Raw genomic sequence first — 23828 nt, 5'->3', positions numbered from 1 at the left:
ATTAAGGCAAGCATGCCATATGCCTTCTTGACTACCTTCTCCACGTGCGTTGTCACTTTCAGTGATCTGTGGACCTGTACACCCAGACCCCTCTCCCTGTCAATACTCTTAAGGGTTCTGCCATTTACTGTATACTTCCCAACTGTATTAGATCTTCCAAAATGCATGACCTCACATTTGTCAAGATTAAACTCCATTTGCCAATTCTCCACCCAAGTCGCCAACCAATCTATATCCTGCCGAATCCTCTGGCAATCCTCATCACTATCCGCAACTCTACCAAGCTGTGTGTTATCCGCAAACTTACTAATCAGATCAGTTAGGGCGACACGGTGGAACAGTGGTTGTCCCTGCTGCCTCATGGTGCCGAGGGCCTGGGTTTGATCCCGGCCTAAGGTCACTGTCCACGTGGAGTTCGCACATTCTTCCCATGTCTGTGTGGATCTCACCTCCACAACCCTAAAGATGGTCTGGGGAGGTAGATTGGCCACTCTAAATTGCCCCTTAATTGGAAAAAAATTTTAAAAAGAGGAGTTACATTTTCCTCAAAATTATTTATATGTACTACAAACAGCAAAGGTCCCAGCACTGATCCATGATCCATGCTAGTCACAGCCCTCCATTCAGAAAAACACCCTTCTACTGCTACCCTCTGTCTTCTGTGACAGAGCCAGTTCTGTATCCATCTTTCCAGTTCACTTCATATTGTGTGGCTTCACCTTTTGTACCAGTCTGTCATGAGGGACCTTGACAAAGGCCTTACTGAAGTCCATGTAGACAACATCCACTGCCCTACATTCATCAATCGTCTTCGTCACTTCCTCAAAAAACTTTATCAAGTTGGTGAGACACAACCTCCGCTTCACAAAACCATGCTGTTTCTCGCTAAAATGTCCATTTGTTTAAACGTTGCTCAAAATGATGACGGTGAATAGGCAATGATAAACATTCAAGGAGCACATGGCTGAACAGCAACAATTGTTTATTCCTATTTGACGCAAAAGTAAAATGGGAAAAGTGGCCAATCCATGGCTTGAAGGGGAAATTAGAGGTAGTATTTGATCCAAGGAAAAAGCATACAAATTGGCCAAGGAAAACAACAGACCTGAGCATTGGGAGCAGTTTAGAATTGAGCAAAGAAGGACCAAGGGATTGATTAAGGAGAAAATTAAGTATGAGAGTAAGCTTGCGGGGAACATAAACACTGACTAGAAGTTTCTATAGTTAGTGAATAGAAAAAGATTGGTGAAGACAAATATAGGTCCCTTACAGTCATAAACAAAGGAATTTATAATGGGAAACAAAGAAATGGCTGACAAGCTAACTACATACTTTGGTTCTGTCTTCACAAAGGAAGACACAAATAACATAACAGAAATATTTGGGAACACTAGTGAGAGGGAGGAACCGAAGCAGATCAGTGTTAGTAGAGAAATGGTATTGGAGAAACTGATGGGATTGAAGGCCAATAAATCTCCAGGGCCTGATCATCTACATTCCAGAGTACTTGAGGAAGTGCCTCAAAAAATAGTGGATGCATTGGTGGTCACCTTGCAAGATTCTACAGACTCTGGAACAGTTCCCACAGATTGGAGGGTAGCTAATGTAACTCCACTATTTAAAAAGGGAGGTAGAGAGAAAACGAATTATAGACCAGTAAGCCTGACGTCGGTAGTGGGGAAAATTCTAGAATCCATTAGCAAGGATTTAATAGCACAGCCCTTAGAAAACAGCGGCAAGATCAGACAGAGTCAGCAAGGATTTATGAAACGGAAATCATTTCTAACAAATCTACTGGACTTCAAGTAATTAGTAGAGTTGATGAATGGGAGCCAATGGATGTGGTTTATTTGGACTTTCAGAAGGTTTATGAGAAAGTCCCACATAAAAGATTAGCGTATAAAATTAAAGCACATGGGGTATTGAGATGAATAGAAAACTGGTTGGCAGACAACAAATAAAGAGGAGGAATAAACATGTCTTTTTTCCAAATAGCGGGCAGTGACTAGTGGGGTACCGCAGGGATCGTTGCTGGGACCTTGGGTATTCACAATATATATTCCTGATTTAGATGAGGGAGCTAAATGTAATAACTCCAAATTTGCAGATGAGACAAAACTAGGTGGGAAGATGAGTTGTGAGGAGGATGCAGAGATCCTTCAGTGTGATCTGGACACATTGAGTGAGTGGGCAAATGAATGGCAGATGCAGTATAATTTGGATAAATGTGAGTTTATCCACATTGGTAGCAAAAGTGGGAAGGCAGGTTATTATCTGAATGGTCATTCATTTGGAGAGGGGGGATGTGAAACTGTACCTGGCTGTCCTTGTACACTGTCGCTGAAAGATAGGATGCAGGTGCAACAGGCAGTAAAGAAAGCAAATAATATGTTGGCCTTCATGGCAAGAGCATTAGAGAACAGGGGCAAGGATGTGTTGCTGCAATTATACAGGGCATTGGTGAGGCCACACTTGGAATATTGTGAGCATTTTGGTCTCTTTCTCTGAGGAAGCATAGAACATCGAACAGCACGAACAGGCCCTTCGGCCCTCGATGTTGTGCCGAGCCATGATCACCCTACTCAAACCCTCGTATCCACCCTATACCCGTAACCCAACAACCCCCCCCCCCCCCCCGCTGGAGTTTAGAGGAATGAGGGGGGATCTCATAGAAACCTGTAAAATTATAACTGGACTAGACAGGGTAGATGCAAGAAGGATGTCCCCGATGTTGGTGTCCAGAACCAGGGGTCACAATATGAGAATGCAGAGTAGACCATTTCGGACTGAGCTAAGGAGAAGTTTCTTCATCCAGAGAGTGGTTGGCCTGTGAAATTCGCTACCACAGAAGGTAGTTGAGGCCAAAACATTTGTATATTTTCAAGAAACAGTTAGATATAGCATTTGGCAGGGCGAATGATATGGGGGAAAGGCAGGATCAGGCTATTAAGTTGAATGATCAGCCATGATCATAATAAATGGCGGAGTAGGCTTGAAGGACTGAATTGTCTCTTGCTCCTGTTGTCTATGTTTCAACGTCCTTCCCGAAAGGACCGCACACACCAAGATTATTAACTTTCTCTTACAAAATATCAAATATAGGATTGCCTTTTCCCTTGTTGGTTCTTCGATATACTGGTCTAAAGCACCATCTCATAAACATGCCAGGAAGTCATCTACCACTGTATTATTGCTAATTTGGTTTGCACAGTCTATGTGTAGATTAAAGTCACCCATGACTGAAGTATGTAAGATCCTGAAATGTCTTGACAAGGTTCATGTTGAAAGAATGTTTCCTGTTGTGGCTGAGTCCAGACCTAGGGGGCACTGTTTAAATTAGGTGTCGTCCATTTCGGACTGAGATAAGAATAAATATTTCTCTGAGGGTTTGATTTTGGAATTCTGCTCTGAAGGCCGGAGGTCACGGAATGTTTTTAAGGCGGAGTTAAATAGATTGTTGTTAAGCAAAGGAAATCAATGGTTATCGGGGGGGGGAAGGGAATGTGGAACTCAAACGGGTTATCCATGATCTATCTTATTGATTGGTGGAGCAGATTTGAGGGCCGAATGGCCTATTTCTGCTCCTATTTCATATGTTGATATGATTACTGTAACACCCTTGTTGCATACATCTTTAATTTACTGTTTAATGCTACCTTACCACTACTGTTTGGGAGCCTTTAGACAACTCTCATTAATGTTTTCTGCCCTTTATTGCTTTTTAGTTTCACCCAGACCGATTCTACATATTGATTTTTTAAAAAATCAATATCATTTCTCATGATTGCATTGATTTTGTCCATAACTAACCCCACTACCCCACCTTCTCTACCTTTTGTCTGTCCTTCCTACTTATTGATTACCCGTGAATATTCAGTTCCCAGCCTTGCTCACCCTGCAGTCATGACTCTAATTGCAATCATATTGTATCCATTTACATCTATTTGCATTGTTAGTTCATCTACCTTATTGCAAATGCTTCATGCATTGAAATACAGTGCCTTTAGACCAGGGGTGGGCAAACTACGGGCCGCATGCGGCCCGCCAAAGGTCTTTATGCGGCCCACCAAGATCAAGTCATAAAAATGTTTTTAAATTTTTTTTTTAAAATAAGGTTAATGGGGGGGGGGGGGGGGGGGGGGGGGGCTGTTGGGTTACTGGTATAGGGTGGATACATGGGTTTGAGTAGGGTGATCATTGCTCGGCACAACATCGAGGGCCAAAGGGCCTGTTCTGTGCTGTACTGTTCTATGTTCTATATGAGGCGCCCAGAATCATAACCGGATGAAGTGCCATTTTTGAAAAGTTGAGAAAACCTTTTATTTTGGCTATTTTAAATATTAATTATTTTACTTAACATACTATGCGGCCCTTTAAAATTGTGAATTTCTGAATGTGGCCCTTGCACGGAAAAGTTTGCCCACCCCTGCTTTAGACTTATCTTTTAATATTTTTACACATTATTTTTACTGTGGCTCTATTTGCTGCTCGTCCTTGTTTCCTCTGCCTTCCACTTTTGCTTTTTATTTCCATTTCTATCTTTGTTACCCTCATGTTTCCCTGCCCAGGTTCCCATCCACTTGCCACTCAAGTTTAAACGCTCCCCAACAGCACCAGCAAATTCCCCTGCGAGAATTTTGGTCACGGTCCTGCTGGGATGCAAACCCTGCAGCTTGTACAGGTCTCATCTTCCCAGGATCGGTCCCAATGCCTCAGGAATCTAAATCCCTTCCTCCTATGCCATCTCTCCAGTCACACGTTTATCTGGTCTATTCTGTTATTTGTGATCTCACCAGCAGGTGGCACTGGGAGTAACCTTGAGATTACTACCTTTGAGATCCTGCTTTTTAATGTATTTCCTTGCTTCCCTATCTTGTACTTTCAGAACTTCACCCCTCTTTTTGCCTAGATCGTTGATATTGATATGGGCCATGGCCTCTGACTTCTTCATTCTCCCACTTTTCAGAATGTCCTGCAGCCACGGGTGACATTCTTGACCTCTGCACCAGGGAGGCAACATACCATCCTGGAGTCACGTCTGTGGCTGCAGAAACCTCCATCTGTTCCCCTTATGATAGAATCCTGTCACTATTGCTCTCCCAATTTAATTTTCACTCTTCCCAGTACAGCTGAGCTATTCATGGTGCCATGGATTTGGCTCTTGCTGCATTCCCCTGAGAAACCGTTCCCCCAGCATAACCCAAAGGAGACAATCTGTTGAAGAGGGAGATGGACTGATGGAACTACCGCACAACCTGCCTAGCTTTTTCTCTGTCAGATGGTTACCCATTGCCATTCTACCTTTGCATTCTTTACCTGTGGTGTGGCCACCTCACTGTATGCGCTATAACACCAAGATAGTTTCATAGAATTTACAGTGCAGAAGGAGGCCATTCAGCCTATCGAGTCTGCACCGGCTCTTGGAAAGAGCACCCTACCCAAGGTCAACAACTCCATGACTTGCCCTTAAATTACTCCCATTACTTCCTCTAGTATAACAGGTATTAAATACATACTAGGGACCTTAATTTACTACTTATACTTCAAACACTACTCAATCTGAACTAAAGATGAAGGTGGTTTCGGAGGACCAAGCGGATTTTATGAAGGGGAGGCAGCTCTCTAGTAATATAATGAGGTTGCTGAATGTAATTTTGACCTCGTCAGGGAGTCGAGTGCCGGAGGTGATGTTGTCCATGGACATGGAGAAGGCCTTTGATCATGTAGAGTGGAGGTATCTGTTTGAGATTTTGGGGAGGTTTGGGCTGAGGTTTATGGCGTGGGTCCGGTTGTTGTATGTGTCCCCCAAGGCAAGTGTGCGAACGAATGAGACAAGCTCGGGGGTACATAGGGGTATGAGGCAGGGAGGCCCGCTGTCGCCACTGTTTTGCATTGACAATTGAGCCCTTGGCAATGACACTGGGGGCCTCAGTTGAATGGTGGGGGATTGTGAGGGGGGGAAGGGAGCATTGACCACCAACTGCCTTCCAGTGAAGTCCCGCACCTGCAAGTACCTAAATTTGTTTCCCCTCGCCAATCCAAATTTCTCCTCCAGCTCCCTCAGACTAGAAAAGCTCCCCTCAATAAACATATCCCCCATCCTCTCAATCCCTGCTCTCTGCCATCTCCAAAACCCTCCATCCATCCTTCCCAGGGCAAACCGGTGATCATTACAAATTGGAGACCACACTGATGCTCCCTCTGCTCTTAAATGCCTCCTCCTTTACCCTCAGGGCCGCCACCACCACGGGGCCGTTGGAGTACCTTGCCGGCAGGAACGGCAGAGGCGCTGTTATCAATGCTCCCAAGCTGATGCCCTTGCATGAAGCCTCTACTCACTCCCACACCGACCCTCCCCCCACCACCCACTTCCTGATCATGGCTATATTCGCCGCTCAATAGCAATTAGTGAAGTTCGGCAGCGCCAGCCCGCCCTACCCCCGGCTGCGCTCCAGCATCCCCTTTTTTACTCGCGGGGTCTTACCCGCCCATACAAAGCCAGTAATTACCTTGTTGAACTGTTTAAAAAAGGACCGCGGAATAAAGATGAGGAGACACTGAAACACAAACAGGAATCTCGGGAGGACTGTCAGTTTCACTGTCTGTACCCTCCCAGCTAGTGACAACGGGAGCGCATCCCACCTCTGAAAATCGTCCTTCATTTGGTCTACTAGTCAGGTCAGATTTAGCTTGTGCAACCGTTCCCATTCCCGCGCCACCTGGATACCCAGGTACCAAAAGCTTCCACCTACCCCTCTAAACGGCAACGCCCCCAATCACCTCTCCGGCCCCCTTGCCTGGACCGTAAACATCTCACTTTTCCCTATATTTAGTTTATACCCCGAAAACTGGCCAAATTCCCCCAGAATCCTCATAATTGCTTCCATCCTCTCTAATACATTCCGATACATACAGGAGCAGGTCGTCTGCGTAAAGCGAGACTCTGTGTCTCTTCTCTCTCTCTCTCTCTCTCTCTCTCTGTCTCTCTGTCTCTCCTCCCCCCCGGGACCAGCCGCTTCCAGCCACTTGAGACTCTCAGCGCAATTGCCGATGACTCTATTGCTAATGCAAACAACAGTGGGGAGAGGGGGTATCCCTGTCTCGTTTCCCGATGCAGCCAAAAATAGTCCTATGTTGTCCTATTCGTCCATACGCTCACCACAGGAGTCTGATACAGCAACCTGGCCCAGTCAATAAAGCCCCGCCCAAATCCGAACCGTCCCAGTACCTCCCACAGATATTCCCATTCTACTCGATCAAAAGCCCTCGCTGCGTCCATTGCGACCACTACCTCCACGTCCCAACCTTCCGGGAGCATCATGATCACATTTAACAACCTTCTTACATTGACCACCAACTGCCTTCCTTGAACAAGCCTCGTCTGGTCCTCCCCAATAACATCCGGAACACAATCCTCAATCCTAGAGGACAAGATTTTGGCCAGCAGTTTGACGTCCACATTCAATAGGGATATCGGCCTGTAGGAACCTACACAGCTCCGGGTCCTTGTCCCGCTTCAGGATCAATGTAATCATGGCCTGTGACATTGTCAGAGGAAGCACTCCATGCTCCCTTGACTCATTGAATGTCCTCATCAACAGTGGCCCCAATATCCCAGATAACTTTTTATAGAACTCCACTGGGTACCCATCCGGCCCTGGGGCTTTACCCAACTGCATGGCCTCCAGACCCTCCGCTATCTCTTCCAACCCGATCGGGGCCCCCAGCCCTTCTACCAGCTCCCCCGTCCACCTTCAGGAAATTCAACCCCCCCAATAAGTGCCTCATCTCCTCTGGCCCAGCTGGGGGTTCCGACCCATACAGCCTACTGCAAAACTCCTTAAACGCCTTATTCATCCCTGCTGAGTCTCCAACCAGGTTCCTGTCCCCGTCCTTTACTTTCCCTATCTCGCTGGCTGCCTCCCTCTTTCTAAGCTGCTGTGCAAGCATTCTGCTGCCCTTCTCTCCGTGCTGATAGATCGCCCCCCTCAGCCCCCCAGCAGCCTTTCTCAACTGCTCCACCGCCCTCTCTGTGGTTAACAAGCCAAACTCCGCCTGTAGCTCCGCCATTCCCTTAGAATCCCTGCCTCTGGGGTCTCCGCATACCTCCTGTCGACCTCTAATATCTCCTTTACCAGTCGGTCTGTCTCTGCTCTGTCTACCTTCTCCCTGTGGGCCCGTATCGAGATCAGCTCCCCTCTAACCACTGCCTTCAATGCCTCCCAGACCACCGCTGCCGAAACTTCACCCATGTCGTTGACTTCCAGGTAGTTTTGAATACATTTCCTCAGCCGCCCGCACACCCCTTCATCAGCTAAAAGTCCCACGTCCAGTCTCCAGTGCGGGCACTGGCTACTCTCCTTGCTAACCTGTAGGTCAACTCAGTGCAGTGTATGATCTGAGATTGTAATCGCCGGGTACCCCGTGTCCATCACCCCCGTCAGTAGAGCCCCATTTGCTCCAAAAACCCCTTTAGCTCCTTTGCCATTGCTGGCACCCTACCCGTCTTTGAACTCAACCGGTCTAGACCAGGGTCAGTAACTGTGTTGAAGTCATCTCCCCCCCCCCCCCCCCCCCCATGACCAACTTATGTAAATCCAGGTCCGGTATCTTCCCCAGCATCCTCTTTATAAACTCCACATCGTCCCAATTTACATAGAACATAGAACGATACAGCGCAGTACAGGCCCTTTGGCCCTCGATGTTGCACCGACATGGAAAAAAAAACTAAAGGCCATCTAACCTACACTATGCCCTTATCATCCATATGCTTATCCAATAAACTTTTAAATGCCCTCAATGTTGGCGAGTTCACTACTGTTGCAGGTAGGGTATTCCACGGCCTCACCACTCTTTGCGTAAAAAACCCACCTCTGACCTCTGTCCTATATCTATTACTCCTCAATTTAAGGCTATGTCCCCTCGTGCTAGCCACCTCCATCCGCGGGAGAAGGCTCTCGCTGTCCACCCTATCTAACCCTCTGATCATTTTGTATGCCTCTATTAAGTCACCTCTTAACCTTCTTCTCTCTAACGAAAACAACCTCAAGTCCATCAGCCTTTCCTCATAAGATTTTCCCTCCATACCAGGCAACATCCTGGTAAATCTCCTCTGCACCCGTTCCAAAGCTTCCACGTCCTTCCTATAATGAGGCGACCAGAACTGTACGCAATACTCCAAATGCGGCCGTACTAGAGTTTTGTACAACTGCAACATGACCTCATGGCTCCGGAACGCAATCCCTCTACCAATAAAGGCCAACACACCATAGGCCTTCTTCACAACCCTATCAACCTGGGTGGCAACTTTCAGGGATCTATGTACATGGACACCGAGATCCGTCTGCTCATCCACACTACCAAGAATTTTACCATTAGCCAAATATTCTGCATTCCTGTTATTCTTTCCAAAGTGAATCACCTCACACTTCTCCACATTAAACTCCATTTGCCACCTCTCAGCCCAGCTCTGCAGCTTATCTATGTCCCTCTGTAACCTGCAACATCCTTCGCACTGTCTACAACTCCACCGACTTTAGTGTCGTCTGCAAATATACTCACCCATCCTTCTAGGTCATTTATAAAAATGACAAACAGCAACGGCCCCAGAACAGATCCTTGTGGTACGCCACTCGTAACTGAACTCCATTCTGAACATTTCCCATCAACTACCACTCTCTGTCTTCTTTCAACTAGCCAATTTCTGATCCACATCTCTAAATCACCCTCAATCCCCAGCCTCCGTATTTTCTGCAATAGCCGACCGTGGGGAACCTTATAGAACAGTACAGCACAGAACAGGCCCTTCGGCCCTCAATGTTGTGCCGAGCCATGATCATCCTACTCAAACCCACGTATCCACCCTATACCCGTAACCCAACAACTCCCCCCCCCTTAACCTTACTTTTTATTAGGACACTACGGGCAATTTAGCATGGCCAATCCACTTAACCCGCACATCTTTGGACTGTGGGAGGAAACCGGAGCACCCGGAGAAACCCACGCACACAGGGGGAGGACGTGCAGACTCCACACAGACAGTGACCCAGCCGGGAATCGAACCTGGGACCCTGGAGCTGTGAAGCATTTATGCTAACCACCATGCTACCCTGCTGTCCCTTATCAAACGCTTTACTGAAATCCATATACACCACATCAACTGCTCTACCCTCGTCTACCTGTTCAGTCACCTTCTCAAAGAACTCGATAAGGTTTGTGAGGCATGACCTACCCTTCACAAAACCATGCTGACTATCCCTAATCATATTATTCCTATCTAGATGATTATAAATCGTATCTTTTATAATCCTCTCCAAGACTTTACCCACCACAGACGTTAGGCTCACCGGCCTATAGTTACCGGGGTTATCTCTACTCCCCTTCTTGAACAAAGGGACCACATTTGCTATCCTCCAGTCCTCTGGCACTATTCCTGTAGCCAATGATGACCTAAAAATCAAAGCCAAAGGCTCAGCAATCTCTTCCCTGGCTTCCCAGAGAATCCTAGGATAAATCCCATCAGGCCCCGGGGACTTATCTATTTTCACCTTGTCCAGAATTGCCAACACTTCTTCCCTACGCACCTCAATGCCATCTATTCTAATAGCCTGGGTCTCAGCATTCTCCTCCACAATATTATCTTTTTCTTGAGTGAATACTGACGAAAAGTATTTATTTAGTATCTCGCTTATCTCCTCAGCCTCCACACACAACTTCCCACCACTGTCCTTGACTGGCCCTACTCTTACCCTAGTCATTCTTTTATTCCTGACATACCTATAGAAAGCTTTTGGGTTTTCCTTGATCCTACCTGCCAAAGACTTCTCATGTCCCCTCCTGGCTCGTCTCAGCTCTCTCTTTAGATCCTTCCTCGCTTCCTTGTAACTATCAAGCGCCCCAACTGAAACTTCACGCCTCATCTTCACATAGGCCTCCTTCTTCCTCTTAACAAGAGATTCCACTTCTTTGGTAAACCACGGTTCCCTCGCTCGACCCCTTCCTCCCTGCCTGACTGGTACGTACTTATCAAGAACACGCAATAGCTGTTCCTTGAACAAGCTCCACATATCCAGTGTGCCCAACCCTTGCAGCCTACTTCTCCAACCTACACATCCTAAGTCATGTCTAATGGCATCATAATTGCCCTTCCCCCAGCTATAACTCTTGCCCTGCGGGGTATACTTATCCCTTTCCATCACTAACGTAAAGGTCACCGAATTGTGGTCACTGTTTCCAAAGTGCTCACCTACCTCCAGATCTAACACCTGGCCTGGTTCATTACCCAAAACCAAATCCAATGTGGCCTCGCCTCTTGTTGGCCTGTCAACATATTGTGTCAGGAAACCCTCCTGCACACATTGTACAAAGAACGACCCATCTAATGTACTCGAACTATATCTTTTCCAGTCAATATTTGGAAAGTTAAAGTCTCCCATAACAACTACCCTGTTACTTTCGCTCTTTTCCAGAATCATCTTCGCCATCCTTTCCTCTACATCCCTAGAACTATTAGGTGGCCTACAGAAAACTCCCAACAGGGTGACCTCTCCTTTCCTGTTTCTAACCTCAGCCCATACTACCTCGGAAGAAGAGTCCCCATCTAGCATCCTTTCCGCCACCGTAATACTGTCCTTGACTAGCAGCGCCACACCTCTCCCTCTTTTGCCCCCTTCTCTGAGCTTACTAAAACACCTAAACCCCGGAACCTGCAACAACCATTCCTGTCCCTGCTCTATCCATGTCTCTGAAATGGCCACAACATCGAAGTCCCAGGTACCAACCCATGCTGCCAGTTCCCCTACCTTATTTCGTATACTCCTGGCATTGAAGTAGACACACTTCAAGCCACCTACCTGAACACTGGCACCCTCCTGCGAAGTCAAATCTGTGCTCCTGACCTCTATACTCTCAATCTCCCGTACCCCAAAACTACAATCCAGGTTCCCATGCCCCTGCTGAATTAGTTTAAACCCCCCCAAAGAGCACTAACAAATCTCCCCCCCAGGATATTGGTGCCCCTCAGGTTCAGATGTAGACCATCCTGTCTATAGAGGTCCCACCTTCCCCAGAAAGAGCCCCAGTTATCCAGAAATCTGAATCCCTCCCGCCTGCACCATACCTGTAGCCACGTGTTTAATTGCTCTCTCTCCCTATTCCTCATCTCACTATCACGTGGCACGGGCAACAACCCAGAGATAATTGTTCTCGCTCTGAGCTTCCATCCTAGCTCCCTAAAGGCCTGCCTGACATCCTTGTCCCCTTTCCTACCTATGTCGTTAGTGCCAATGTGGACTACGACTTGGGGCTGCTCCCCCTCCCCCTTCAGGACCCGGAAAACACGATCCGAGACATCACGTACCCTTGCACCTGGGAGACAACATACCAAACGTGAGTCTCTCTCGCTCCCACAAAATCTCCATTCTGTGCCCCTGACTATTGAGTCCCCAATTACTAATGTTCTACTCCTTTCCCCCCTTCCCTTCTGAGCAACAGGGACAGACTCTGTGCCAGAGGCCCGTACCCCATGGCTTACCCCTGGTACGTCGTCCCCCCCACAAGTATCCAAAACGGTATACTTGTTACTCAGGGGAACGACCGCAGGGGGTCCCTGCACTGACTGCTTCTTCCCAGTCCCTCTTACAGTTACCCATCTATCTCCAGTCTTTGGTGTAACTACTTCCCTGAAGCTCCTATCTATGACCCCCTCTGCCTCCCGAATGATCCGAAGTTCATCCAGCTCAAGCTCCAGGTCCCTAACACGGTTTTTGAGGAGCTGGAGTTGGGTGCACTTCCCACAGATGAAATTAGCAGGGACACTGACGGTGTCCCTCACCTCAAACATTCTGCAGGAGGAGCATTGTACTGCCTTCCCTGACATCACCTCTAGATTTAAAAGAAAAGAAAAAGTAAGAAAGAGCTTACCTGATATTCCCTCAAATCCTGCTCCCGCTGAAAGGTAAGCAAATTTAAAGGCACTCACTCACCTTCACGACAAGCCCCTGCTCCCGCTTCCCAACCACCGTGGGGTGGGGGGGTTGGTTAGAGGAGGAGGTAGGGTGGGAAACACTGACGAAGTGTTTCGGGTTTAACTGTCACTTGCCAACAGCCCCTCCACAAACCACCTTCAACTTAGGCTGACCGCACTGCACGTATGCAAATTTCCCCAGAACAGCTGATCAGTAGCTCTGCTCTGCTGCCCTCTGCTGCAATTTGGCGCATACACATTTAATAGTACCACCTGCACCCCGCCTCAAACGCCATTCACTTATTAATCAGGATCGTGTCCCCACTAGTCTTCGAGTCCAACCCCGAGTGAAAAACCTGCCCGACCCACCCCTTCCTTAATCTGATCTGATCAGCTACTCTAAGGTGCGTCTTCTGTAGCATTACCACCTTCAGTCTTCAGTCCTCTGAGATGCGCGAACACGCATGCCCTCTTAACTGGCCCATTTAGCTCTTGTACATTCCAGGTAATCAGCGTAGTTGGGGGGCTCACCCCCCCCCCCCCCCCCCCGCCCCGCTCTGCCGATCAGCCATCACCTTGGGCCAGTCTCCAGCACCCCTCCCCCCAGTAACAGCGCAATGTAAATCAACCCCTTCAATAAGCCTAAAATCTGCTCAGCCATCCCAGCTAGCTTGGTAGCTCCCGCCCCTGGCGCCAGACATCATTTTCCCACGTATTGTCCCCCCCCCCCCCGCTCATACAAACATATTCAAACGAAAAACCAGTCCCAAACCAATTGCCCTAGAAAGAAAGCCGATAAACAAAGAAAAGATCAAACAGAAGATCCAGCATCTAACAAACACACCTCCATCCTCCATCAGTGCAAATATAAACTTTAACTCACTCAGCTCTGCAACTGGCCCCAAATCAAGACAGAAGGCATTACAAATAACGTCCAGCAAACGAATGTGAAAGTTGCAGCAAAGTCCTCAGTCCGCCACCAGTCCTTTCCTTTTCGCGAAGTCCATCGCTTCCTCGGGCGACTCAAAATAACAATGTTGCTCCACGTACGTGACCCAGAGACAGGCCGGATTCAGCAGTCCAAACTTCACCTTTTTCTTAAAAAGTGTCGTCTTTATCTGGTTGAACCCCGCTCTTCTCCTGGCCACCTCTGCACTCAGGTCCTGATAGATCCGCAGGATACTACTCTCACATTTACAGCTCCGTGTCTGCTTGGCCAACTGTAAAATACACTCCTTGTCCAAATACCTGTGGAATCTCACCACCATTGCCCTCTGGTGGGGTCTCCCACCCGCGGCTTCCTCGTGAGGGCTCTGTGAGCCCTGTCCACCTCTAAGGGACGGGAGAATGTCCCATTCCCCAGCAGCTTCTTAAACATGCCCGCTTTGTATGCCCCAGCGTCCGCTCCTTCGGACCTCTCCGGGAGACCGACAATTCTCAGGTTCTGCCGGCGGGACCTATTCTCTAGGTCCTCCATCTTCTCAAGGAACCTTTTTTACTGGTCTCTCAGCATCCCCACTTCCAGCTCCACCGCAGTTTGATGTTCCTCCTGCTCAGCCAGTGCGTTCTCTACTTTCTGGATCGCCCAATCTTGGGCATCCCGCCTGAGCTCCAGCCGCGCAATTGATTCTTTAATCGGATCCAAGCATTCCTGCTTCTGCTTGGCGAAGCCCTCCTGTATGAACTGCATTAGCTGCTCCATTGACTGCTGGGTTGACAAGCCAGGACTCCGGTCATCCGCCATGCTTTCTCCCGCTGCAGCTTCAGCCCAAGCCTTCTCTGTTTCTTCCTTTGCGAGTACTTCTAGTCCACCTCTCCATGCACCGATGTGGGAATCCAATCGACAATTGTCTCTACCATCAATTTTCCCAATCAAGTCCGGTAGAAAATCAGGGGGGGGGGGTTCCAAAGGTCTGACCCGAGCGGCAGCCACCAAATGTGCGACCTACTCCTTCATAGCCGCCACTAGAAGTCCACATGTCAGAGTTGACGCATTGTGTGGGAATCATGGGTTCAAGCTGTGGGAGGGGATAGATGGGATGTATAGGCGGTGGTGGGAGGAGAGACATGTTTTCGGAGAGGTGTTCGCTGGGCTAGAGGTTTGAGTTATTAATGGGGGTGGTGAGTTTAGGTACTGGCAGGTGTGGGACTTTTTTTGCTTAAGGAACTGCCTTCATTCCCTCGGGTACTGGAGTATGCCTTTCTGGAGAAATTGTTGCTCCAGGATGAGGTGGAGGATGGCAGGATTGGGGATATATATATGGGTTGTTGGGAGAGCAGGGCAAGACAGTTGTGAAAAGGATCAAGCGGGAGTGGGAGGAGGAGTTGTTGAGGGAGATAGGATGGGGACTTTGGTGTGAGGTAATGTGGCGTGTGAACTCGACCTCTTGTACAAGAAGGGGTTTGATATAATTTTAAGTTGTGCACAAGGCTTGAGGCTCGGATGAATGGGTTTTTACTGGGGGTAGCAGACAGGTGTGAGAAGTATGGAAGGGGGCCGGCGAATCATGCTCATATGTTCTGGGGATGTGAGGTGTTGGAGGACTTTTGGGAGGTGGTGTTCGGGACCCTATCGAGGATTGTAGGGATTGAGGTGAAGCCAGGCCATAGGGTGATCTTTACAGTGGTGATCTTTGGGGTGTCTGAAGGGAAGGGGCCGATGTCATGGCCCTCGCCTCTCTAATTGCCCGGTGACGGATACTTTTGAATTGGAGGTTGGCTTTGCCACTGGGGATCGCGGCATAGCTGGGGTATCTGTACAAATGTCTCCGGTTGGAGAAAATCAAATTTGCCTTAAGGAGGTCAGAGGAGGGGCGGAATTCTCCGCTCCCGGGAAAAATCGGGAGGGCCGTCGTGAACTCGGCCGAGTTTCACGATGGCCTCGGAGGCCGCTCCTCGCCCCCTATTCTCCCCTCCCGGCGGGGCTTGGAGCGGCGCTCCGTAAATCTCAGCCGCGGGGGCATCGCGCCGAGAATGACGTGGCCGGCACGCCTAATGACGTGAGCCGCGCATGCGCAGGTTGGCCGGTTCCAACCCGCGCATGCGCGGCTGACGTCATGACGCTGACGGCATGAACCCGCGCATGCGCGGTGGCCATCTTTCCCGTCAGCCGCCCCGCAAGACCTGGCGGCTTGATCTTGCGGGGCAGCGGAGGGGAAATAGTGCGTCCGATTTGGACGCCAGCCCGACGATCGATGGGCACCGATTGCGGGCCTGTCCCCTCCCGAGCATAGTCGTGGTGCTCTTTCCTTTCTAGGCCACCTACAAGCCCCAAACGGGCTTCTCACTCCCCTTTCACGACGGCAGCGACCAGGTGTGTTTGCCGCCATCGTAAACGGCCATGAACGGCAGGCCGCTCGGCCCATCCGGGTCGGAGAATCGCCGTTCGCTGTGAAAAGCGCCGATTCTTCCGAGGCGGGGGGAGAATCGCGGGGGTGTGAATTTTGTCGGGGGGCCCTCCCGCGATTCTCCCATTCCGCGTGGGGAGCGGAGAATCGCGCCCGAGGACTTTGAGGTACGGTGGAGGCTGTTCATGGCTATATTTGAGGAGGTGTGTGTCACGGGGGTATTAAAAGGGAAAAAATGTACAAACTTTGGATGTGTTACTTTGTTGAATGTGTTTGGAATAAAATATCTTCAAAAAGAAAACTTTTTGCACTTCCGGGAGTCCATATCCCTTCATTCCCATACTATTGATATATTCGTGAAGATGCCTGTTGTGTATCTGCATTCACCACCTCCCCTGGCAGCAAGTTCCAGGCACTCACCACTCTCTGTGTAAAAATACCCCCTTGCACCTTAAACCTATATCCCCAAGTAATACACTTTTCCACCCTGGAAAAGTGTCTCTGTCCATGTCACTCAATTTTGTAAATTTCTATCACTCTTCTATTTCGGAGTTACACAACCAGATTTCGGCCATGTACTTCATTTTGCTGATCTCACCTGCATTCCGACAGAGGGCTCAATTAGCCCTGCTCTAAGCCTCGAAGAAACCCAAAACAGTAAATTTAAAGATTGTTGTGAAGTAAAGCCAGTTGTTTTTTTTTTGCCAGATTGGCAAAGCCAGTATTTTGTGTATTCTGTTTGTCACACCCACAGGATTTATCCCTGTGAGATTCTGAGCTGAGTAACTACACAGTTGCACGGTGTAGTACAGCGCCATAGTTCCAGGTTTGATTCCCGCTTGGATCACTGTCTGTGTGGAGTCTGCACCTTCTCCCTGTGTTTGCGTGGGCTTCCTCTGGGTGCTCCACTAGTCCCGAAAGACGTGTTTGTTAGGTGAATTGGAAATTCTGAATTCTCCTCCTGTGTACCTGAACAGAGTGTGGTGACTAGGGGATTTTCACAGTAATTTCATTGCAGTGTTAATGTAAGCATACTTGTGACAATAAAGATTATTATTATTAGTCTCCAGTCCAATTGGGATCAGCACCTTTTTGTTTAATCCTTTTTGTTTAATTTCAGTGAAGTTGTGGTCGACAAACCTGGATAACTCTGTGGCAAGCATTGAAGCAAAAGCCAACGTTTGCTGTGTTAAATTCAGCCCCACCTCCAGGTACCATCTGGCTTTTGGCTGTGCAGGTAACCTTTTCTAAAGTGCGTCTGAGCATGTCACTTGGGCAGTAGTGTTCTCTTGGTGTGGAAATGGATGTTTGGATTTGGAATTGTTCTGCAAAGTACCATTTGTTTTAAATGTGCAGCTAGATTCACAGCAGATGGTCACTTCAATTCAGGATTAGAATCAGAGAATGGACCTCATTCTGCTTCCGCCAACTGATTTCCCCCCTCATATTGTGTCTGCCGGATTTCTGTCAGACTCAAGATATCAGAGAAATAATCCCCAGGGGGCATGTTAAATAATCATGACCCCCACCAACGCCCAGAATGCAATGGGATAATGATACGTGCACTGTGACTACTGCATATGATAGTACAACTTGATCCATCTCTCAGTAGAGAGAAGAGGGAAAGAGGTACAGATGAGAGATTCAGCTGTTTGCAGTCCATTTGATGATCTCTAGTCCATCTTCTCGTGCTTCAACCGCAGGGTGGCAGCTGGGCGAAGCAGCTCATACTGTTGTTGTCTACCTCTGATCTTTCAGGGTGTGGCAGTGTCCAGGACCAACCTATTCAATTTCCCAGGCAATCGCAGACTAACCTCATCTTCAATCTTCAATGGAAAATAGGGATTTTTTAATTTCTTGGCGGGATATGTGTGGCATTTGCTGCGCCACATTTACAGCCCATTCCTAATTGCCCTTGAGAAGGTGGTGGTGAGCTGCATACTTGAACCATCGCAGTCACTGAGATGCAGGTGCACCCACAATGCTGTTGGGGAGGCAGCACCTGAATTCTGACCCAGCGGCAGCGAAAAAAACAATGATATATTCCCAGTCCGCAAACTGTTCTCGCTATCTTCACATACTAACTGTAATGTTTCCCTGTATCTTTGCATACCGACTGTACACGGTTCCCTGTATCTTTACACACTGACTGTAAACGGTTCCCTGTATCTTTACACACTGACTGTAAACGGTTCCCTGTATCTTTGCACACTGACTGTGAACGGTTCCCTGTATCTTTACACACTGACTGTGAACGGTTCCCTGTATCTTTACACACTGACTGTACACGGTTCCCTGTATCTTTGCACACTGACTGTGAACGGTTCCCTGTATCTTTACACACTGACTGTACACGGTTCTCAGTATCTTTACACACTGACTACACGGTTCCCTGTATCTTTACACACTGACTGTACACGGTTCCCTGTAGCTTTACACACTGACTGTAAACGGTTCCCTGTATCTTTACACACTGACTACACGGTTCTCAGTATCTTTACACACTGACTGTACACGGTTCCCTGTATCTTTACACACTGACTGTAAACGGTTCCCTGTAGCTTTACACACTGACTGTAAACGGTTCCCTGTATCTTTACACACCGACTGTACACGGTTCCCTGTATCTTTACACACTGACTGTAAACGGTTCCCTGTATCTTTACACACTGACTGTAAACGGTTCCCTGTATCTTTACACACTTACTGTACATGGTTCCCTGTATCTTTGCACACTGACTGTGAACGGTTCCCTGTATCTTTACACACTGACTGTGAACGGTTCCCTGTATCTTTACACACTGACTGTACACGGTTCCCTGTATCTTTGCACACTGACTGTGAACGGTTCCCTGTATCTTTACACACTGACTACACGGTTCTCAGTATCTTTACACACTGACTGTACACGGTTCCCTGTATCTTTGCACACTGACTGTGAACGGTTCCCTGTATCTTTACACACTGACTGTGAACGGTTCCCTGTATCTTTACACACTGACTACACGGTTCTCAGTATCTTTACACACTGACTGTACACGGTTCCCTGTATCTTTGCACACTGACTGTGAACGGTTCCCTGTATCTTTACACACTGACTACACGGTTCTCAGTATCTTTACACACTGACTGTAAACGGTTCCCTGTATCTTTACACACTGACTGTACACGGTTCTCAGTATCTTTACACACTGACTACACGGTTCTCAGTATCTTTACACACTGACTGTACACGGTTCCCTGTATCTTTACACACTGACTGTGAACGGTTCTCTGTATCTTTACACACTGACTGTAATCGGTTCCCTGTAGCTTTACACACCCTGTAGCTTTACACACTGACTGTAATCGGTTCCCTGTAGTTTTACACACCCTGTAGCTTTACACACTGACTGTACACGGTTCCCTGTATCTTTACACACTGACTGTACACGGTTCCCTGTATCTTTACACACTGACTGTACACGGTTCCCTGTAGCTTTACACACTGACTGTAAACGGTTCCCTGTATCTTTACACACTGACTGTACACGGTTCCCTGTATCTTTGCACACTGACTGTACACGGTTCCCTGTATCTTTACACACTGACTGTACACGGTTCCCTGTAGCTTTACACACTGACTGTACACGGTTCCCTGTAGCTTTACACACTGACTGTACACGGTTCCCTGTATCTTTACACACGACTGTAAACGGTTCCCTGTATCTTTACACACTGACTGTACACGGTTCCCTGTATCTTTACACACTGACTGTAAACGGTTCCCTGTATCTTTACACACTGACTGTACACGGTTCCCTGTATCTTTACACACTGACTGTGAACGGTTCCCTGTATCTTTACACACTGACTGTGAACGGTTCCCTGTATCTTTACACACACTGGAAACAGTTCTCTATCTGTACACACTGATTGCAAATGGTCAGCTGTAATTTTACACACTGACTGGATGGTTCCTGCTATATTTCCATGATGATTGTTCTGATTGCTCCCTTTAGATGCTATAATGAGTCTGTTGATTGTCATTTGCAGAGCGTACTTCATTTTTCAATCTCTGAAATCTTTGTTCTTTTTTCAGATCACTGTGTTCACTACTATGACCTGCGGAACACTAAACAACCGATCATGGTGTTTAAAGGACATCGCAAAGCAGTGTCATACGCCAAGTTTGTATGTGGAGAAGAAATAGTTTCAGCGTGAGTTTGCTTTGATATTCATATACTTTTTGCATCCTACTTTGTTGTGCTGAGAGATGCGATGGTGGTTTACTGGTAGTGTCATTACACTCGTAGTCAGGAGACCCAGTCTAATGCCCTGGGGACATGGGTTCAAATCCCACCATGGCAGCTGGAGAAATTTCAATTAAATCAACAATATCTCAAATTGACAAGTTAGTCTCAATAATGGTGCCAAGAAGGCCTTGTCCATTGCTGTAAAAAAGCAATTTGGTTTTCTGTTGGTTTGCTGTTGTTCCCTGGGCTGACCTGCATGTGTTCCCCCACCATATCAATGTTGTTGATTCTTAACTGCACTCTGAGATGGATTGGCAAGCCGCACAGTTCAAGGGCAATCTGGGACGGGCATCAGATGCCATCCTTGCCAGAGACGCACACATTCCATAAAGGATAAATAATTCCAGTTTAGCTGCTCCTGATGCAGCCATTATAACCTGTTCTGAGAAGTGAACAGAGAAGTTTCACCTCTGGGGTTTATGATTCATGTGAGTTCTGGGTTTGACACATCGCAAATCCACAAAAAGCCATGTGAGTCTGCTGGAAGCTACAGTGGTCAGAGGATGTGGGGAGAGCACGGAAGTACCATGTTGAGATAGGAGGATGAGCCATGATCAGAATGGCAGAGCAGGTTCGAAAAGCCAAATGGCCTACTCCTATTTTCTATGTTGCCACAAAGCCATTGTGGGGCCTGCACATCCACAGGCAGCAGGAAGTCACAGTGAGACCATGGAAGTAGCAGAGGGCCCTCCTTACTACTACGATCAACTGGACACTAGCTTGGTCTGGCACAGGACCTCATCAATTGATGCCTGGACAATAACCCTTTGATATTCCTGAAACGTATTCACTCCCTGCACGCCGTGTTCTCCCTGCGCGCCGTGTTCTCCCTGCGCACTTCCCAACTCAATCTGGCTGTTTTTTGTTCTCCGACTGCTACCCAGCTCCTGTCACCGCATTCCGCCCCCCATAACCCCAGCCCTCTCTGATCCCCTTTGCCACCTTCAGCAATCCCTCCACCATGCAGCGACACAACACACTCACCAGCCCTTCCCATGATGCCCTGCTTTTCAGTCCCACACGCCCAACACTATATTGATCAGGGTAGTTACCCCAAAGCTCCACCCACCCTGCATTTGGTTTGTATGCAGTGGGATTGATAGACTTTGACCTTGGAATGAGATGAAGGGCATCACGCTGCTGCATCAATTGACACGGAGCTTGTTTGTAGGTCTACAGATAGCCAGTTGAAGCTATGGAGTGTGAACAGGCCACACTGCTTACGGTCGTTTAAAGGTCACATCAATGAAAAAAACTTTGTGGGATTGGCATCGAATGGGGATTATATTGCCTGTGGTGAGTAATTGTTATTACATTGCCTGTGGTGAGTAACTGTGATTACATTGCCTGTGGTGAGTAACTGTGATTACATTGCCTGTGGTGAGTAACTGTGACTACATTGCCTATGGTGAGTAACTGTTATTACATTGCCTGTGGTGAGTAACTGTGATTACATTGCCTGTGGTGAGTAACTGTGATTACATTGCCTGTGGTGAGTAACTGTGGTTACGTTGTTTGTGGTGAGACACTGATTATGTTGTCTATGGTGTGTCACTGTGATTACGTTGTCTGTGGTGAGTAACTGTGGTTATGTTGTCTATGGTGAGTAAATGTGGTTATGTTGTCTGTGGTGATTAACTGTGGTTACGTTGTCTGCGGTGAGTAACTGGTTATGTTGTCTGTGGTGAGTAACTGGTTATGTTGTCTGTGGTGAGTAACTGGTTATGTTGTCTGTGGTGAGTAAATGTGGTTATATTGTCTCTGGTGAGTAAATGTGGTTATGTTGTCTGGTGAGTAACTGTGGTTATGTTGTCTGTGGTGAGTAACTGTGGTTACGTTGTCTGTGGTGAGTAACTGTGGTTATGTTGTCTGTGGTGAGTAACTGGTTACGTTGTCTGTGGTGAGTAACTGGTTATGTTGTCTGTGGTGAGTAACTGGTTACGTTGTCTGCGGTGAGTAACTGGTTATGTTGTCTGTGGTGAGTAACTGTGGTTACGTTGTCTGTGGTGAGTAACTGGTTATGTTGTCTGTGGTGAGTAACTGGTTATGTTGTCTGTGGTGAGTAACTGGTTATGTTGTCTGGTGAGTAAATGTGGTTATGTTGTCTGTGGTGAGTAACTGGTTATGTTGTCTGTGGTGAGTAACTGTGGTTATGTTGTCTGTGGTGAGTAAATGTGGTTATGTTGTCTGTGGTGAGTAACTGGTTATGTTGTCTGTGGTGAGTAACTGGTTACGTTGTCTGTGGTGAGTAACTGGTTATGTTGTCTGTGGTGAGTAACTGGTTATGTTGTCTGGTGAGTAACTGTGGTTACGTTGTCTGTGGTGAGTAACTGTGGTTATGTTGTCTGGTGAGTAACTGTGGTTATGTTGTCTGTGGTGAGTAACTGGTTATGTTGTCTGTGGTGAGTAACTGGTTATGTTGTCTGTGGTGAGTAACTGTGGTTACGTTGTCTGTGGTGAGTAACTGGTTATGTTGTCTGTGGTGAGTAAATGTGGTTATATTGTCTCTGGTGAGTAAATGTGGTTACGTTGTCTGGTGAGTAAATGTGGTTATGTTGTCTGTGGTGAGTAACTGTGGTTACGTTGTCTGTGGTGAGTAACTGGTTATGTTGTCTGTGGTGAGTAACTGGTTATGTTGTCTGTGGTGAGTAACTGGTTATGTTGTCTGGTGAGTAAATGTGGTTATGTTGTCTGTGGTGAGTAACTGGTTATGTTGTCTGTGGTGAGTAACTGTGGTTATGTTGTCTGTGGTGAGTAACTGGTTATGTTGTCTGTGGTGAGTAACTGGTTATGTTGTCTGGTGAGTAAATGTGGTTATGTTGTCTGTGGTGAGTAACTGGTTATGTTGTCTGTGGTGAGTAACTGTGGTTACGTTGTCTGTGGTGAGTAACTGGTTATGTTGTCTGTGGTGAGTAACTGGTTACGTTGTCTGTGGTGAGTAACTGGTTATGTTGTCTGTGGTGAGTAAATGTGGTTATGTTGTCTGTGGTGAGTAAATGTGGTTATGTTGGTGGTGAGTAACTGGTTACGTTGTCTGTGGTGAGTAACTGTGGTTACGTTGTCTGTGGTGAGTAAATGTGGTTATGTTGTCTGTGGTGAGTAACTGGTTATGTTGTCTGTGGTGAGTAACTGGTTACGTTGTCTGTGGTGAGTAACTGGTTATGTTGTCTGTGGTGAGTAACTGTGGTTACGTTGTCTGTGGTGAGTAAATGTGGTTATGTT

At 47.5% G+C, this 23828-nt stretch overlaps 1 protein-coding gene across 4 annotated transcripts in view; it reads left to right on the top strand.

Moving 5' to 3' along the window:
* cop1 (COP1 E3 ubiquitin ligase) overlaps positions 1 to 23828 on the top strand; it is a 171441-nt gene that overhangs the window by 136259 nt on the left and 11354 nt on the right. For all 4 annotated transcript variants that reach the window (XM_038795194.1, XM_038795193.1, XM_038795192.1 and 1 more), the window contains 3 exons: positions 17432 to 17548; positions 20393 to 20510; positions 21778 to 21902. In XM_038795194.1, coding sequence (XP_038651122.1) covers positions 17432 to 17548; positions 20393 to 20510; positions 21778 to 21902 — 360 coding nt within the window. The remainder of the gene's footprint in view (positions 1 to 17431; positions 17549 to 20392; positions 20511 to 21777; positions 21903 to 23828) is intronic.

The sequence above is a fragment of the Scyliorhinus canicula genome, chromosome 4, assembly GCF_902713615.1.
Source record: "Scyliorhinus canicula chromosome 4, sScyCan1.1, whole genome shotgun sequence".
Classification (NCBI taxonomy): Eukaryota; Metazoa; Chordata; class Chondrichthyes; order Carcharhiniformes; family Scyliorhinidae; genus Scyliorhinus; species Scyliorhinus canicula.
The sequence above is the reverse complement of the archived record's forward strand: the minus strand, read 5'-3'. Positions and strand labels throughout refer to the sequence as shown.